The sequence below is a fragment of the Ambystoma mexicanum genome, chromosome 13 (genome assembly GCF_040938575.1).
Source record: "Ambystoma mexicanum isolate Mex_15411 chromosome 13, UKY_AmexF1_1, whole genome shotgun sequence".
Classification (NCBI taxonomy): Eukaryota; Metazoa; Chordata; class Amphibia; order Caudata; family Ambystomatidae; genus Ambystoma; species Ambystoma mexicanum.
Genome location: NC_090938.1, coordinates 131,934,973 through 131,954,217, shown reverse-complemented (window position 1 = coordinate 131,954,217; position 19,245 = coordinate 131,934,973). Strand labels below are relative to the sequence as shown.

The 19,245-nt window shown below is 49.8% G+C and overlaps 1 protein-coding gene across 4 annotated transcripts in view; it reads right to left on the bottom strand.

Annotated features, from left to right (window-relative positions):
* Nucleotides 1-19,245, bottom strand: part of SRPK1 (SRSF protein kinase 1) — a 936,001-nt gene that overhangs the window by 696,733 nt on the left and 220,023 nt on the right. For all 4 annotated transcript variants that reach the window (XM_069633441.1, XM_069633440.1, XM_069633438.1 and 1 more), the window contains one exon: nt 7,559-7,646. In XM_069633441.1, the coding sequence (XP_069489542.1) occupies nt 7,559-7,646 (88 nt within the window). The remainder of the gene's footprint in view (nt 1-7,558; nt 7,647-19,245) is intronic.

Sequence of the window (19,245 nt, the reverse complement as noted above, 5' to 3'; positions counted from 1 at the left end):
TTTAGTCGGTTGGTGTGGAAGACTCTAGGAGCTTCCCTGGGTCTGCCCAGATCCACCAGATAGTTGACCTCTCCAAGTTTTCCCACAACCTTGAAGGGTCCCATCCATTTGTCTTGCAAGGCCCTCTGCCTTGTTGGGAGCATAACTAGAACTAGCTGGTCTTGAGTAAACTCAACCATGTTAGCCTTCTGGTCGTGCCAATGTTTGACCAGGGCTTGACCAGCTTTCAAGTTGTCACTTGCTTCTGCCATCATGTGTGACATTCTCCTCCGGAGACCTATCACATAGTCAGTCACTCTGACTGGCTTGAGGGGAGGAGCACCTTCCAACCCCTCCTTAATCAGGGCCAATGGACCTCTGACTGGATGGCCATAGAGAAGCTCAAAGGGAGAATAACCTACTCCCTCCTGAGGGACTTCTCTATAAGCAAAGAGAAGGCATGGCAGTAGAAGGTCCCACTTTTTCTTAAGGGGTTCTTCTAAAGCACCTATCATGCTCTTCATGGTTCTGTTAAACCTTTCAACCAACCCGTTTGTCTGAGGGTGGTAGGCGGTTGAGAACTTGTAGGTAACTCCACAGGTGTTCCACATGGCCTTCATGTAGTGGGACATAAAGTTTGACCCCCTGTCAGAGATTACCTCCTTAGGAAACCCAACCCTGGTAAAAATACCAAGGAGGGCCTTAGCCACAGCCGGAGCTGTAACAGTCCTCATAGGAATGGCCTCAGGGTATCTAGTAGCATGGTCTACTACAACAAGGATAAACCGGTTGCCTGAGGAGGTTGGAGGATCAAGGGGACCAACAATGTCAATCCCTACCCTCTCAAATGGGACTCCCACAACTGGGAGAGGCACTAAAGGTGCCACATTCTTGGAACCAACCTTACCAGAAGTCTGGCAGGTATGGCAGCTCTTACAATATCTATCTACTTCAGCCCCCATCTTTGGCCAATAAAAGTAGAGTGAGAGCCTTTCCTTGGTCTTCTTGAAACTCAAGTGGCCAGCCAAAGGTATCTCATGGGCTAGTTGTAAGAACTGTTGTCTGTTTTCTTGTGGGACTACAAGGCGTTTGTAGTCTCCAGGTTCAGACTCAGTGGGTTCACTGTAGAAGAGGCCATCTTCCCAGTGCAACCTATACTTCCCAGGCTCTTGCCCATCAGCTTGAGAAGCTGCCTGGTGGCGGAGACCCTCCAGAGTTGGACATTCTCTTTGCCCCTTACGAAAAGCTGCCCTGCTAGGCCCACCTTCTGCCAGTAAAGACTGCAGCTCAGGATGGTCCTCAGGGTCCAAATCTCCAATAAGGTTGGGGCCTCCTTCTAGCTCTTCCTCAGAGTCTAGCTCAACCACACAGGGTTGTACCTCTCTCTCAGCCTCAGCTGGAGGGGGAGTTACAGGTGTAACTTTGGACAACCTAGGGGAAGTCCTTGTTGGAGGCACTGGAGTGCTTGCTGCTGGCTTTTTCCTAGGAGTCTTGGGTTGCCCCTTTGCTCCTGATCTGGTAGTTACTGCAGTAAGTTGCTCCAGTGGTAGAGGAGTGATTTCTGTCATCATCTCCTGAGATAACCCTCTCAGGGTTTTCTCCCTTGCAGGTTTTGTGAGTTCCTGAAACCTTTTGCTAGGAGGTCTGGGGGTATGAGATACAACTCCAAGAGCTTTGAGGTCATTACCCAACAGAACCCTACCTGGCACTTCACATTGTACACTGACAGGTATTTTTACAGCCATATCATTACATTGGATGAGAACTGGTAACTGGGGACACATCTGCACAGGTCCACCAGCTAACTTGGTGAGGCATTTGGGTGCCTTAGCAACATCCTCTGCCTTGAAAAATGATTCATCCACCACAGTTATGCTGGCTCCAGTGTCCCTAATGGCAGGAGTCTCCTGACCATTCACCTGGACACTGTCCTTATAATACTCTTTAGTATTATCTGGGATAGAGTTATAGACATCTAAATTCTGTTGCTCCCACAACCCCAGAGAGACTAAAGAAACACTAGCTGAGACTCCAGTGGGTTCATCAGCTAGTAATAGAAAGTTTCCACTTGCCATATGTACTTCCTCTTCTGGAGCGAAGGCTAAGGAGGCAAGCTGGACCCCTGAAGGTTTACCCTTACATCTGGGATCTCCTTTCACATGGTCAGTAGCCTTACAAACAAAGCATGAGCCAAAGGCTCGCTGGAATGGAGGCTTGTTCTGACCTCCTTCTGGTCTGGGACCAGAAGGTACACTAGCCTGATTTGGTTTCCCTTGTGGCTTACCCTTATAGTTTTGTTTGGGGCCCTCTTTGGAATTTGTAGTATTAGAATTCTCTTTGGAGTCCTTCTTAGACTGTTTTTCCCCATCCTTCTTCTGAGTTACCCCAGAATCCTTGTGAGTGGCCCTGTTGGCAACCCACAAGTCAGCAGCCTTAGCTAGCTTCCGGGAATCTAATTCCCTGGAATCGGCCAAGTGTTGTCTGAGCTCAGGAGAGCAGGCATCATAAATAGTCTCCAACATAAACAAATTCTTCATACCTTCATAAGTGTTCACCTTGTAACCCTTAATCCATCCCTCTAAGTTTTTCAAACATTCATTCACCCAGGTAGCCCAAGGGGTACCATCATGCTTTTTGAGGCTCCTAAACCTCTTAAGATACTGGGAAGGGGTCTTCCCAAACCTAGCTATCAAAGCTAGTTTCACACATTCATAGTCCTTCCTATCCTCCTCCCCCATCTCCATTACCACATCAGTTGCAACAGGGGGAAGCCTAGAGAACAACCAGGTGAGTAAGTCATTTCCTGTGATGTTCTGGAGCCCATGATTATATTCAAACAGAGACAACCAATCCAACACATCCAACTTAGGCTCATACATACCAACCAATTCTTTAGGCATCCGGGGTCTTTTAGGACTGGAACTTCTAGAGGAGCCAGAGAGAGAAACATTCTCAACAGATAATTTCTTCATTTCTAAGTCATACTTGAGCTCCATTTCCCTTAGCCTTAGTTCTTTGTCAGTTTGAGCATTAAGTTTCTTATACTCCAATTCTAGCTTCATTTTCTCCAGTTCAAAGTACTGAGGACTAAATGTGGGACCTGGTAAAGGTCCAGTAGGCACAGCAGGTAGAGCAGGCAGAGGCCTAGGGGGGACAGTTACAACAGCCTCACCCTCCTCTTCTGACTCTTCCTCAGAAACATCAACATTTTGCTCCATGTTAACTTCAATACTGTCATCTACAGTTGCTGGAGTGGTAGGCTCCTCTGAACCATCACCCAGACTTTGGTTAGCTAACAATCTTTCAATCAGCTCCATTTTCTTGCCCTTAGTCAGGAGATCCTTATGTTTACAGAGCACTCTTAAACAATCAGCAGTTTTGGCTGCAAGGGACTCTTGACTATAGCTTTCTATAACTGACATGTTAGAGGTTTTACTTTTTCAGTGCTAAGCTTTGTGGTTAGTTGCACTAAGGTATCTAAAGCACAATAAAATGTATACTCAATACAAATCCCACCGCTGTACACCAGTGTTAGGCAGAAACCTGTGCAGTTCCCTTGGGGAACACTGCAAAAGATTTAAGACTACAGGTAGAGCAGTAAACCCCTTTGGTAGCAGTCTGTACTACCCAGATTTACCTGGTAGCTGTGGCTGAGCAGTCAGACTTCTCTCAAGAAGAGTTAGGCAGTATGTAAAGTATACACAATATGTACCAAAACACAATAGCACAAGCAAACACTGACCAGAGCTTGGTTTCAAAAGTATATAGTTATTTATTTAAAATACACATAAGTAAAAAACACTCTAGCAAAAATATAGTAAAAGCACTTCAACACAGTTATACTGAAAGTAAATTCAATCCTTTCTCCTATCTAGACAACTCTAGGTTAACACCACTTAATTAAAACAGAGGTGAGTGCTTAACGTTAGATGACACTCTAGTAGTTTCCAAGAAAGGGAGAGAAAAAGCAGAAATAGGTTAGACACACCACTCTAAGGTCCAGAACACTTGCAATAGGCTTAAAGAAGAATAAAGTCACAGGTGAGCAAAAGTCACTAGGCAGGGCCCACTCTTAGAGTAGCCGGAGCGAAAATGTGCCCAAGATCACACTGTTAGTTAGAGATTCAAAGTCTTGCAAAGAGTCAAAAAGAGTTTAGAGTGGCTCAGAAAGTTTAGCCAAAGTGTCCCAGGCACTCCCAGGTTCGAAAGCCGGGGACTAAATCTACCCCGTACAGTCGGTAGCAAGGGAAGCCAGGCGGAACACAGTACCTTAAGCGGAAAGGATCCTCCAGCGGGGGCAGTTGTTCCAGGCAGCGACAGCAAGGCTCGACGTCGGTCAGGGGAGAAGAATATCTCGCTGAAGAGCAGAAGAGAAAGGTCGTAGCACTGCCCGGGAAGAAACCAGCCGCGGAGTCCTCCGGTTAAAGGGTTGGTACCGACTTTCGCGGTATGGGGGTAAAGTGTGGTATTCCGGATGCCGGGGTGCTTGGCACAGGCAAGGCGGCCACGAGATACCTCAAAAGGACGGAAAGAAGGCGAAAACTGGTTGTCCCCACCAGTCAAGGGAAGGAGCCACTCCGTTAAGAGTTCTCCTCGGTCGTCGGGAAAAAGTGGTGAGACGGTTCAGCAGGGCTCCACCGGGTGGTGTCGTCGAAGCAGGTCGGCTCAGCTCTTCCCTCGTCGGATTCTTGGTCCTGTGGCGACTTCTGAAGTCCCAGTCCCCAAAGCCCTGCTTTTATGCAGCAAACCCCCATTCACCCAGCCTAGCTGTCACTCAAACATGCTAAGTGGTGAGCCGGGCGGCTCACCACTTGGGCCAATCAGGACGGAGTGCGACTTGAGTTACCAAGGTAACTCAGTCCAGGGTGCCTAAATCCCCCTCCACCCCTCCTAAGTACCCCAGACAGAGTGGCACCACTTTGGAGGGCTTCTGTGGAGAAGCCCGCCAAAAGTGGAACAAAGGGCTCCACTTTGGGTCAGAGTTACAGAGGCGAACACCAACGCCATTTTAGAATCAAGTTTTGGCAAAAAGTCCCAACCGGAGTTATAAAAATAAATATATAAACCGGCGGTATGTTTAAGGCTACCGTAAATAAATAATTAAATGTGTTAGCCTAAAACAATGGGAAATCCCATAGGGAAATATTCGCGGTCGAATATAAAAAGTAGTTTCCACTGCCACCAGCCAAAACTCGATCAGGGGGGACGGAGACGTGCCCCCTCGACTAACAGACCCTGGGGCAATCGAATTGCCCCAGCCAGTACGTCCACAATATGATGGTTTGTACTGGTTCTGTTCAGGATTCAAGACTAGCAAAGTCTTTGGTGACTTTACATGCCCTGGGAGACAGTAGTCAGTCCCAGGGTATGGAGTCTATGTTGGGGAGTCCCTAGGACACCCCTGGGTCACGGCACAGAGGGTGCTGTGTGACCCACATCACAAAAATACATGAGGCCCTATGGAGTAAAAGACCCCATAGCCCATTCAACACAAGGTTTAACCAAGAAAACACACTTCAACATGTCCAAGAGTGAGGGTAAAAGAGTCTCACTCTTGGCAGGAGAAAAAAATTAAACCCCAGAAATCCAGCAAAGCTGCTGGGGGACTCACTAGGTAGGGAAATTCAGCCTAACCAGAGAATTCTCCCTAACAGGGTCTTCTCTATGGGCCTGAAAGAAGACTCCCTCTGCGATGGCAGGGAGACTGGTACCTGAGGGCTCCTCCACTGGTGTAGCCTCCACAGGCTGAGCCAGGGCCGCGGCGACATCCTCAATCGAGGTCTTAGCAGGGTGTATTAAGGCCGTCACCTTCTGTATGCCTGGGGCCTTCACCTTGGGGGGAGGGTCCGAGCCTTGCTCCCCCTCTGCCGGAATCTTCGAGATCGACCGGGGCCTCTCCAGAAGCTTCGCTGGGTTCTCGGACGGACTTCCTCTTACCCGAGCCAGAGCGTTGGCTCGTGGTTGATGGCGCCAGGGAGGATGCGCCCTGCCTGGCAGCCAAGGAGCCCGACCATTCGGCGCTCTCGCGGTGCTTAGCTTTTTGTTGGGCCCCCGTCGCCGGGGCACCCTCACAGGACTTAGAAGACCGATCGGACTTCTTTTTCTTCTTCTCGCCTGGCGGGCTCTTACCTTCCAGCCAGTTGGCGAGACGGAGGTGGCGATCCTTCATGGTCCCCTCTGACATGTCCCCACAAAACGCGCAATCCTTTTCCTTGTGCGTCTTGTCCTCATGGAGACAGAGGCATAACGAATGCTCGTCCTCCTTGAAAACGTTCTGAAGCTGGCATCCAGGGCAGATCCTGAACACGCCCGGGGTAGGCCTCGGAACTTCTGGAATCCTCCAAAAGCGTAACTCGATGAAATCTTCACCCTTGAGGGGCGTAGAAAACTCTGAAACGGATCCCCGTTGATCGGATGTAGAAACCGTGGAGCTTGAGGCTCTATTTAACCGAAAAAATGAGAAAATCTCCTGAAAAAAGCGTGAAAACGCAGCAAAAGCTCGAGAGCTACAGCACGAGGACTCCCAACACTTGAATGTGCGGTAAAAATCTGAGGATGGCTGCCAGGGGCGGGGCTTAGGGAGAGGGCAGTCCTTGGCTGGGGGCAGTATGACCCAGAGACCAGTGATTGGTTACTACTGAGAAAGACAGATCAGAAACGAAACTGATAGCGATTTTTTCTATACCGAGGATTCCCGGCCTGATGGGGAATATTCATGAGCATGTGAATCCATGCAATACCCCATGCTGGAGAAACTGAAAGCCCTTGTTAACCATATAACATGCACCATACTGAGCTTTTTCTACCAGCAAAAGAGGTTCAAGAATTTGAAAATGAAACACATTCCCACACAGTAGTTCTGCTAAGGGGATTTAACTGACTGAAGCAATCCTTAAATAAGATGCATATAATCTGCTAGTGCAAACTCTCAAGGAAAGATAAAGGCATAGCAACAGTGACTCAAAGAACACATTTAGCACAGGGGCAACGCGCTGGTCTTGGAAGCAAGACCAGGCAGAGCAACAGAGGTTTGAATCCCAGACCCGTGCTTAGAAACCAAAACCAGGTACGGCATTAGGTGAGTTATAAAAAAAAAAAAGAAAATAGTCCTTGAAATTTAGAACACCCAGTGATTAATTTATACAAATACACCCTGCTTCACCAGATGCTGAAGAAGAAAAGCCCAGTACCAATATAGACAACAAAACTGAATCACTGTAGAAAAATGGGCAAAGGCTAGAGACAACTTGGGTGAGGGACTGAAGCTGCCAAGAAATTTCATAATCCTGCTATAAGGTGCCAAAATGTTTCACAATCCTTTGTAGTAGAGGAGCAAAGTGCGATCACCACACAAGCCTCGCAGCAGAATTTGTAGTGACAACCTTCAAACCAAATGCAGTTTATTCAGGCACATCAGTCTCTTGCAGAAACATGCATTGGCAGTGATTTTCAAGTAACCACAGAAAAACAAGGGGCTATGAAAAAAAAAAATGCACACGTGAACATCCACCTCAAACTACAGTTTGAGAGGTTAAAACAGATGTGGTGTAGGCAAAATATAGAATCCATAAATACTCACACATTTGAGTAGCTTGATTTCATCTAGAGCAGTTTCCGTGTAATGTTCTGCACTCTTCACCACTTTCATAGCCACAAATCTCTTCATCCTAGGGGGAAAGATTAGTCTTCAGAAGAGCAGGTACTACACTCATGAATGAAAAGTGCACTTAGGAACCAAACACTAGCCTTGTGTTTCACTAGTTGAATAATTCCGGTGTGGAATTGTTAAAATGGAATGCCACGCTTCCATTTTGGGAAACCCAAAAAGATTAGTTTATTGCTAGCCAGAAAAGAACAGAAGACCAAAGCTTAGGGGGCTGGACAGTAAATCAAAAAGCAATCTCAAGACAAAGCACAGGGACAAGTAATTACAGTTTCACAATTCATACATCACACACAGAAGAACAAGTTACTTCCTTACCTGGTAATGTTCTTTCGATGGGATGTTCCGACTATGTATTCCACATCTATGACAGTTAATCACCACAGCTGTGCTGCTACGGAAAGTTTTCGGTGTCTGCGTCCTGCGTCGATACGCTGTCCTCGAGGGCCTCCGTTGAGCCGACGTCACAAGTAGGACGCACGTAGCCTCAGTTGTAGTTTTTTTTCCCCCAAGAACTTGTGGCACCAATCTTCTGCCAGTATGACTACAGAAAGCCTTGCGGAAACGAAAGCTTCAATCGCATAAGAAATTCTGTAGAGGGGCAGGTAGGGAGGGAGCAATGTGGAATAAGTGTTCGGAACATCCCATCAAAAGAACGTTACCAGGTAAGAAAGTAACTTGTTCTTCGAAGGGATTGGTTCCTCCGACGTATTCCACATGTATGAGAGACTCCCAAAGCAGTACCAACGTAAGGAGGTGTGAAAAGAATTTAGAATTTTAGAATGCCCAATTAAATTGCAGAATAGAGGACTGCCTTGCCAAAGCCCAAATCTTGCCCATGGATAGAATCCAGGGAGTAGCGTTTTACAAAAGTATGGACAGAGGCCCATGTGGCTGCTTCACAAATGTTACGAATAGGAACACCCCTCTGCAGGGCAGTAAAGGCAGCCACACCCCTAGTAGAAAGGGCCCGTAAGCCTACCGGAGGGTCCTTAACCGCCAAGAAGTAACATTCAGAAATTGTCAAGATAATCCATCTAGACAAAGTCAGTTTATTAACAGCTTGTCCCAAACGCCTTCCAGTGTATCCTACAAAGAGCTGGCCGTCCACTCTGACCTGGGACATGCGTGAGATGTAGAAACTTAAAGCCCTCCTAGGATCCAACCTATGGAGCCTCTCCTCCTCCTTACCAGGATGTGGAGGAGGATGGAAAGCCAGAAGAATTACCTTCTGGCTTAAATGAAATTCCGACACAACTTACGGAAGAAAAGAAGGACAAACCCTAAGGAAAACCCTGTCCTTATGGAACACTGAAGGGTGGCTTAACGGAAAGTGCCTGCAACTTACTCACTCTGCGAGCGGAAGTGACTGCAACTAAAAATACAGTTTTAAAGGTCAACAGTCTCAAAGGACAAGAATGTAAAGGCTCAAATGGAGCTCCCATTAGGAATTTTAGAACCAGGTTCAAATCCCAACCGGGCATCTGGAAATGTGACAGTGGGAACACATTAGTGAGCCCTTTCAGAAACTAAAGGAATTTTAAAATAATAACACTCCTCAGACGAGCGCTTAAATATGGACAGCGCCGCCAGGTGACCTTTAATGGTACCCACTTGCAGGCCCTTGTGGGCTAACGAAAGCAAAAAAAAAAAAGAACCACAGGAATGGCACATGATAAAGGATCCACATTCTTAACCCTGCACCAGTCGCAGAACTTCCTCCAATGGCAACGGTACAGGGACTTGGTTGCAGGCCTTCTGGCCAAAAGCAACACTTCCATCACATCTTCAGAGAGGTTCCAATCCTTATACCTCAACCTTTCAGAAGCCAAGCATGAAGGTTGAGGGACTTGACCTCTGGATGGAGAACCCGACGCCCCTCCCGTGAGTGAGAGCAGATCGTCTTGGTAGGGAAGACGGCGTGGAGGGCAGATGGACATGTCGAGAAAGTCCGGGTACCACGTTCTCCTGGCCCATGCAGGAGCAATGAGGATCATTCGGGAACCAAACCTCCGTAACCTCCGCAGCACTTGCGGAATGACGGGGAAAGGAGGAAACGCATACAGCATTGGGAGGACCACGCCACTACGAACGCGTCCCCTAAGGCTCCTCTTGGAGGAAATTCCCACGAGCAGAATCGCACTTCCAGTTGACACTGGTGGCGAAGAAATCCACTTGTGGGGTCCCCCAAAGGGCAAAGATCTCCAGGAGAATCTCCTGAGCCAGCTCCCACTCGTGAGAGATCGTGCTCTGCCTGCTCAGAGCATCCGCCGCCGTGTTTGTCTCCAGCCAGATGAACTGCCGAGATCGAAATTTCCTGCTGGATGGCTCAGAACCAGAGCTGCATTGCCTCTCTGCACAGAGGGAGAGACTCTGCCCCCCCCTCCTTTTTGTTGAGGTAGTGCATGGCCACTGTATTGTCCATCAATCAGGACATTCTTCCCCGCATAGACGGCAGAGAAGGCTTCAGGGCTAGCTGACGGCTCTCAGCTCCAACAGATTGATTATGGAGTCTGGACTCCGACGGAGACCAATGACTGTGGACTGTCAACTCGTTGGCATGAGCTCCCCATCCCATGAGGGATGCATCCTTCACGAACGTCACCTCTGGCCAGGGTAGCCAAAATGGAGCCCCCTTCATCAGATTGCCTTCGACGGCCCACCACAGAAGATCATGGGCGACTGAGGGCAGCACCTGAACGGGATCCGACATCCTGCCGGAGGACTGTGACCACTGCATCTTGAGTGCCCACTGCAGAGATCTCATCCGCAACCTGGTCTCTGGCACCAGGAGAATGCCGGACGCCATGAGGCCGAGCAACCTCAAGAACTCGAACGCCGGGAGACTCTGGGCATGTTGAAACTTGTTCACCATCTGCAGAATGTGAGGAGCCCTCACCTGGGGAGAAAAAAACAGCCCCAGGGAAGTGTCTAGCACTGCTCCGATGTACTGGAGCCGCTGGGTAGGTGTCAAGTGGGACTAAGTTGAGAGAGAATCCCAGCCTGTGAAGGGAGTAGCAGGTGACCGACAGATGATCCGGGACTTGGTCGGGAGAGCGCGCCCTGATCAACCAATCGTCCAGGTAGGGGTAGATGTGAATTCCCCCCTTTCCTGAGATACGCTGCCACCACCACCATGAGCTTGGTGAAGACCCTTGAGGCGGAGGTCAATCCGAACGGCAGGACCCGAAACTGAAAGTGCGAGTCGCCAACCGCAAACCTCAGGAACTTCTTGTGCTTGGGATGAATCGACACATGAAAGTAAGCGTCCTTGAGGTCGAGAGACACCAACCAGTCCTGAAGTTGAAGGGCCTGGAGGACCTGAGAGTAACCATCTTGAACTTGTCCTTCCTGAGGAGCTTGTTCAAACCACGCAAGTCCATGTTGGGTCTCAATCCCCCGTATTTTTTTCGAAATCAAAAAATAAGGGGAATACCATCCCTTGTTCCTCTCCGCTACAGGCACCAGTTCTATGGCGCCTTTCTCCAGCAGGGATTTGATTTCCTGTGCAAGTAGCGGATCCAGACTCTTCAAAGAGAGATTCCCTGATGGATTGTCGTGAGGCCTCTACCGGAAAGGAAGACAGTAGCCGTGGGCTATGATCTCCAGAACCCACACATCTGAAGTAATGGCACGCCATTCTACAAGATGCTGAGCCAGCCTTCCCCCAACCAGCGAACCATGGGACATGGCCTCATGACTGAGCTGAAGCGGCTGTGGCAGTGCCCGAGGGCAAAGAGGCAACTGCCAGAGCGGCTTTGACACCTTGATACTCCTACGTTGGCCCATTTGACTCCCCTCGATCTACCAAAAGATTAGTATCGAAAGGAACCTCCCCTCCAATGCTGTCCCCTAGGACGAAAAGGCGGAGGTTGGCAGACTGCAGCGCTCAACGACTTTGCTGTAGCCTTTGAGGTCTGCAACCTTGCAAGGCTCTCGTCAGCCTTGCTGCCAAAAAGATGTACACCATGAAAGGGCATGTTGAGAAGCTGGGCTTGTAGGCCAGGAGCAAACCCCGACTTCCGCAACCACACAAATCTGCGCATCACAGGGCTCGCCGCCATGGACAGGCTGACACAGTCTGCCATGTCCAGACCCGACTGAAGGGATTCACACATGGCATCCTTGCCATCCTGAACGAGGGCAAGAAAACCATCCCGTTCCTCCCCTTCGGGAAGATGTTCAGCCACCAAAGAAAAACAATTCCACAGAGTGTGAGTGAAACGTGCTAAGGCACACACAGAGTTGGCTGCCTTTAAAGGCATACCCCCTGAAGAAAACACTTTCTTCGCCCAGCCATCAAAATGTTCGTCGTCCCTATCAGGAGGCATGGTAGGGTACGACGCCTGCTTTGCCGGGGCCGTAGCTGCCTGCACCACCAAACTCTCCGGAGTGGGGTGCGTCGTCAAGTAGCAGGTGTCGCTACTGGCTGAACAGTATTTTTTTCGGCAACGACTTGCTCACTGCCGGGAGACTTTCCAGAGCAGTCCAAGCCACTGCCACCCTTCTCTGTAAAGCCATATGAAATGGCAGCACCGGGTGGACCTTGGTCAAGGATATCTGTCAGGTCATACAGCAGAAAATCCACTGGTGGCGCAGACCACCCCAAGTACTCAGTCACCCTTGACATGAGTCGCCTGTACGAAGATTCAGCATGCGTACCAGGCTCAGGCCTGCAAAACTCGACCTCCGGGGAGGTATCAAGACCACTGGCATCGTGCAAAGACTGACGCAGGTCTTCCAACTGACTATGACCAGATAACCGGTCATCTGGAACCTCATCAAGAACCAAACATTCCTCAGACCCTTCATACACCTCGGAGATACAATCCAGAGGCTGCAATAAATCCCTGGATGAGGGCACAGAAAAAGGCTCAAATACAGGTCTCACCGACTTCTTCAGAGCCTTCCTCTGGGTTTCCACCAAAGCACGGGGTACCTCGGATAAAGCATCCTCGAAAGGCGTCGACAGAATCAGTGCGGACGTAGAGCGTGGCGCCGATGGCGTCGACACAGGTCTCGAGGGCAGAGCCCCGAGCGGGTCCCTCAACGGACATGGCGACGACGTCTTCTTCGAACAGCTCACAGGCACAGACAGTCTCGAGGACCGGGACCTGGAGCAGGCATGGCTAGAGCGATCCACGTTGTCCGATCGGGAACTCGAAGGCGCCCGATGATGGCGCCGACCACCCGAGCCCGAAGGCGTGCGAGCGGTGGCCCTAGCACGTTCCTGCCGGCTTCATTCGAAGGTGCGGACGGAACAGAGCCATGCGACTGAAAAATCACCATAATCTCCGTATGAAATGCATCCCATTCCGTAGGAGAAGAGTGCTTGTTGGGACAAGCAACCTGCAATGGTGCATAAATCATCCAAAGAACTATATTATGCATCCCAGTACCACGCCCCCCCACCCAACCAGCTCAGGAGGCCAAGCCGCAAACTCGAGCTTTTATTTTAAGCAGTTTATAGCACTGCATATGTGCAGTGGGGTGGCTGAGTGGGAATATGAAGGAGGGAAGAGTTGTCAAAGTGCCTGAATTACTATGAGATTGCCAAGTCAGTATTCTGTTGCTTACCCATGCAATTCTAATGGCCCTTGCACCTTATGATAGGATTCCTCGTCGTCCAGAAAAGTGGTGCAATACCATTGCCCAGCATCTGCTCCTTCCTGGCTTGCCTTCACTGTTGCCCCCAATGAGGGACAGTTTTCTGCTAACTGTCTGCCTTGTTTCGCCTTACGATCCATCAGATTCCACTGGGTCGGGTTCCCCAGTCTTCCAGGCGCCATTCTAGTCATTGATTCTGCTCCATGCTGGTTAGTCATTCTCTTGGCAAGGCAAATTATTATTCTTTTGGTTCATCTGGATCGAAACTGGTCTAGTGTGCAAGTTACCGGAGAACAGATTACATTCTCACCCTTTTGAAGGTGGTGTGTACTTACTGGGATGTCTTGCTGTCTATGAACTGTGATGAATAGAGGGAGTTTGTACCATCCCCCACCCAAGTGGGAGGTGTTCCCTGTGAGGCTAGGGAGGGAAGCCCACTGCAACACCCTAACTAGGTGTTGAGGCAAGTGGGACCCCACCGGGAGACACTCCCCTTGGTGACAAGGGCCCCCACTCCTGTGAGGAACTCCGAGGCCCGCCATGTAATGGGCTATATGGAATTATCTGACCCTCCATATCGGCACAAGTTCCATAACTGGGACAAATAGAATATGGGCTTCTACCATGAACAAGAAAATAACCTCTCAAAGTCAAAAACTGAGTAACTATGCAGAATACACTTAAAGAGGTGATCGAGGCTGCGAGAGATACAAGCAGAGGAAGGCCCCAGTATGGCGAAGTCCGAGGAAGGCAGAGCCAATGCAGGCCACAGTGTGCCCACAAGTTTCAGAATTGCTTCAGACAGGAGCAAGACGCTGAAGGGTCAGCATGTGCCAAGAAGCAGAAGACGAGAAGCCCGGAAAGAGCTGCTTGGTGGCGTGACCACGCAGGGAGAATGGTGGACAGGCAGTCCCCTTAACTACGCCAATACCACTGCACAGACGAACTGAAACACAGGCCATAACCATACCGAGATGATGGGAAGGAACAGGAAAGGTGTCCGAAGCAGATGTCACAGATCAATCACAGATGCGAAGTGAAGGAAAAATAAGGTTCCACACCTACGGGTACCAGAGACGTTCCCACCTCGGCATTGAAGGAAAAAGGAACAATGGGAATACCGGAAAGGAAGAAGGGACTAGTTCTAGGATCAGAGATACTTAGTGCAAATGACGAGACTGAAAATCCCATTAATGAAATGGAACTGTATTAATGTGATAAAGAGAAGACTAGAACCTACACAGGGGAAGAAAAACAAAGCTGGAAAATTGTTACACTGGGAAATGGGGAAAATAACCCAGAGTCAAAGAACCACAAATAGGAACAAAAAAAGAGTTGTGTACCAAAGACCCAAGGTGTCCCTAAAATAGACTAACAAAAGTCCTGAGAAAGAAAAGTTGAAACAACTCTATAGAAATCCAAAGTCTCAGAAGAAAAGACAATACAACAGAAATCACAGAATCCTATAAAGGGAAAAGGATTCCAACCAGAGCAATGTAATCATTAATAGACAAAGACTATCAATCAAGTCAGGGAATTTCAACTAAGCGGAAGTGTGCAGAAAGTGTGGTAGGCAGTGGCACTCTGAGCTGGTGGTGTTACTTGTGCACTAAACTGCAGATTTGGAGTGGCCTTTCTTCCAACTCCATTGTGAATTCAGAGAAAGTGGGAGAGGGAGGACTTTAAAACAAAATAAAAATCATGTCTCGTGCAGAATGCATGCGAAAGTGTGGGAAAAAAGTGTGGTGTCGAGGAGTTTACTTGTGATAATTTACGGCATCCTCCCAGTATGTTCTGTTCCTCAGATTTCTTTTCTTGTGACCGGTCGCGCCACATTGTACTACTTATATCCAACTTTCAGGCATTAAAAACGGTCGCTCTCGCCTAGGTCTCAGTTTTGGCCTTTGCTTTAATCTCCCTCCATTGTTTCTGGGCATGGTAGCACTCGTAACTTCTACCTATAACCTACAGAGCAACAGTAACATCGAAATTGAGAAGTTCCTGCCTCTGATGCCTCAAGTTCGTCCGGCTCTAGGAATGACATGCTCCGACGACCATGCTTACAGCAAGCATAGGTGGACAGACCTTCAAGGAAAAAAGCAGGCAAAAATGTTGGCAAACTATTGTCCCAGCATCATACTTTGTCCCCCTCCCCTTAACCACCATGATAACTGCTCAAATGATTGTATCCCAGTGGTCCAGGTTTCAGTCAATACTAGTCCTGAAGCAGACGCTGTACAGTTTCCAACATAGTTGTACCCTGGGGATGCTACAGATCGCACCAATTCAATTGTTTTAGATGAATCGTTTTTGCGATTACGTCGCGACTTGGGGGACGAGTCTTGTACTCTTTCCAGCAGATAACACCAGGTACAGTGCTGACTCGTCTACAAACTCATCAAGAATTAAACTTCTAACACTTAGGCGTTTCTAAGAGTGAAATCATTTTCACTACTAATTGTGGCATAACTCCAATAACCTCCCTAACATTGATTTGTTCGGGTCAACTTCCATTTCAGCTTTACATTTAGTGCTGGAGTCTTTGCTAAGGTTATACGACAACATCAAAGATATTATCAAGAAAATGCTTTGTCCTTTGGGTTAGGAAAAAAGGAATGAGGAGACCACCTTTGGAAGTAATGCTGGATGAGTGCGAAGCACCACCTTGTCTCGGTGAAACATGGTATACGGTTCTGTGGCCATCAGGGCCTGATTTTCGCTCTCTCTCCTAGCAGAGGTAAGACCCACCAGCAGGGCTGTTTTGGTTGTGACCAGCTTAGGGTCTACCGATATGCCAGTGCTGCGAGCACCACTTTGAGGTTTCACACCAGATGCAGTCTTTTGGTAGGAGTATATAGCTTTGTCAGCCCCGTCAGATGTCCTGACTACCGGGTTGGAGCAAGATTACGACTCGTGGTCAGAATTTCTTTAAGTGCCTATGGCTGCCAGGTAGGACCGGCATGTCTCCACCTGTACCAACTAACGCGCCAAGTGCGCTGACAAAGATAGCACCTGATCTAGCGTGCACGCCAGAGGGTTTATCCCCTGGACCTTTGCCCAGAGGAAAAATCTGGTCCATTGGCTTTTTTATTGTCTTTTGGTGGACTAACTTTCTGGATATAGTCCAGGTTGTCTTGCGACAGACCGAGATGTTCCATTGTTACTTGCTGAGGAACCAGGACGCTAGGGCTAGCTTCTTGGGAGCAGGGGCACTACTGCCCTTTTCCCCTGCTGTGAGAGGAGCCTTTGATTGTGAATCAGTAGGTTTACTAACCCCTGAACCACCAGCTGTATGAGGTCTAAACCAGGGCCGCATCAGCCACCTTGGGGCTATTAGAATCAGGCTTAGGTTGACTGAGAACTTTGTGAATGGGCGTCGTTGGGCGAAATTCATATGTGCTCATCCCGCTCCAAGGGAGGTTTCGGGTGTCCCTGGGGGAGCCTTGCCCCCGACCCTGCCAGGACACGCAATGCTGCCGTCTCTGGGTCTGCTCCGTGGCAAACAGGCCTATGTGGGGTAGGCCCCATCTCCTGAAGAGGTCTTCTAGTACTGGTTCCTCCAGCTGCCACTCGTAGTTTGTCCACCCCAAGTCTGCTGAGCCTGTCTGCCTCCAGGTCAGACTCCCCGGCAGATGAATCGCAGATGGACAGATGCAGTGGCCCACTCCCATATCTCTAAGCTGAGCCTGCACGGGGGGGGGGGGTGATGGTGATCTGGTTCCCCCTGCTTATTGACGTAGAACATGCATGTGGCGGTGTCTGTAGGCAGACCGCCTGCCTGCTTATTAAAGTCAGGAAAGCCCTAAGGGCCAGCTGGATGACCTTCAATTTGAGAAAATGTATGATTTTTTTTTCGTTCCACCCTCGCCCATGTGCCATGCACAATGAGGGGTGTACGGTGGCTCTCGATCCCTCCATAGAGGAATCTAATAGTAGACTCCGGAGGTGGTTGACTGAACCGTCGGACCACCCCCCCACCCCTCCTTGAGGTTGGCATCCTGTCTCCACCATAACTGGTCTGGTATGGTGTCTGCCAGGATAGAGACTGCTACGCTCGGGGAGCCCGTCATTTGGTTCCATGAGGCCATGAGGTGCAGCTGTGCACACCTCATCCGGAGCCTGGTGTAGGGAATCGCCTGGATACATGCGTTTGTAACACCAGAACAACTTCTTCAATCTGCTCAGGAAATGGCCCGTAGCCGCTTTGATGGCTGCTACCTTTTCGTCCGTAGGGAAAAACCTCGGTTTGGTATCCTACATCAACCCGAGGAAGACCAAGGTTTGTGTGGCATGCAGTTGAGCTTTCTTGTGATTGAAGGAAAAACCTAGATTGTGTATGGTCTCCATAAGCCTGGAGGCCGACTGCCGAACCTCCTCTGGCGATTCTGCCCTCACCAACCAGTCAAGATGTGGATATAGATGGTGGCCTTCCGATCTGAGGAAGACCTCTCCCGCTTTCATCAACTTTGTGAACACCTGAGGGGCTGAGTTGAGCCTGAACGGCAGTACCTTACACTGAAAATGTAGTCCCATCAGTCTGAACCTCAGGAATGAGCGGTGGGGCTGCCCTATAGGGACATGCAAGTATGCATTCTTCAGGTCTAGGGAGCACGTCCAGTCTCCCCCAAACAGTCTCTGCTATCAGCGCTGGCGTACCATCCTGAATTTTTGGGGAAAGTTGGGGGGGGCAGGTTCCGGAAGGACAGCTCCAAATCCACTCGCAGACCCAGCCTGGTTCTTTTTCTGCATTGCGAAATACCGCAAGTATAACGCTGAGCCTCGTTGAGAGGGGGAACTTCCTCCACTGCCACAATTTGTACCAGTGAGCTGATCTGTGCGAGGAGGGTTGGTGTCCCGATTTGAGGGAGGGCAGGAGACTAAGGCGGTTCCGTAGGGACCAGGAGACGAAACCTGTGCGAAACCACAGAAAGGATCAAGGGATCCTAAACGAGTATGCCAGGACTGAGTGTGGAGAGCAAGCCTGCCCCCAACTGGAGAACTATGCACCTTAATGGGGCTGCCGTTGGGGGGTGTGGCCTGAGTACATGGTGTGAGGCTGCGTTCAACAGGAGCGCCTGCCGAGATCCTTACAAGATCCTACGAAACTCACTAAAAAGTCATTCTGAGAAGACACGCATACTTGTGGGCACCACAAACGATTCCCTGGCCCTGGGGCGAAACATCTTGAAAAAACGAAGGACGGCTGCTCAGGGAGATTACGGCAAAGTGGGGCCTCTTCGCCACCACGATGGCGGATACAACCGCACCCGGCAGCGAGGAGGAAGAAAGGCTAGTGCAGGCAAGGCCGTGAGATAACGCTGGGTGCCCCAACACAGCCGACGGACAGCTGAAAGCTTGAAGCCACACGGGACAAAACTGGAGCAGCAAGGAAGCACAGCGCACCGCGCCCAGCACTGCTGCTGCCTGAATGCTCCGACCACTGAAGCGGATCAGACACAAGGGCAGCAGATGCGGCGGCGCGAGAGGGCGAACATGCCGACCCGAGGCTGCACACTGACTACCAGAGAGCTGGAAGGCGAAAACAGCAACACAGAACAGCAGACGGCCCCTGCTGGGCTGCAGGACCACACGAGAGAACAGACAATGGCACAAGCAACGGTGGCCCAAGGAAAGGACCTACCTGGGGGGCACGGAGACCAACGCAGGCAAGGTAACCGAAACATGAGCCTGGAAGCACCTGACCGTTGCGGTGAGGTCCAAAAGAAGGCGCAGTGTCAGACAGAAGGTAGGCAGCTATACCTAGCGAATTGGGAGAGCGAGCCTGTAGGGCTGCATCGAAATGGCCCGGGGGGTGCGAGGCTGGGTCACAACACCAGAGACACCACCTTGAGGGCACAGCTCAAATAAGCGGCGCGCTGGGTACAAAAGTGATGCTGCTTTGGCCCGAGGAAGGGTAATAACGGCCCGACACATCGTGGTGATCACAACATAACCCAAGCACAGAGCTGAGGCGAGCATGACCAGTGCCATCAGTG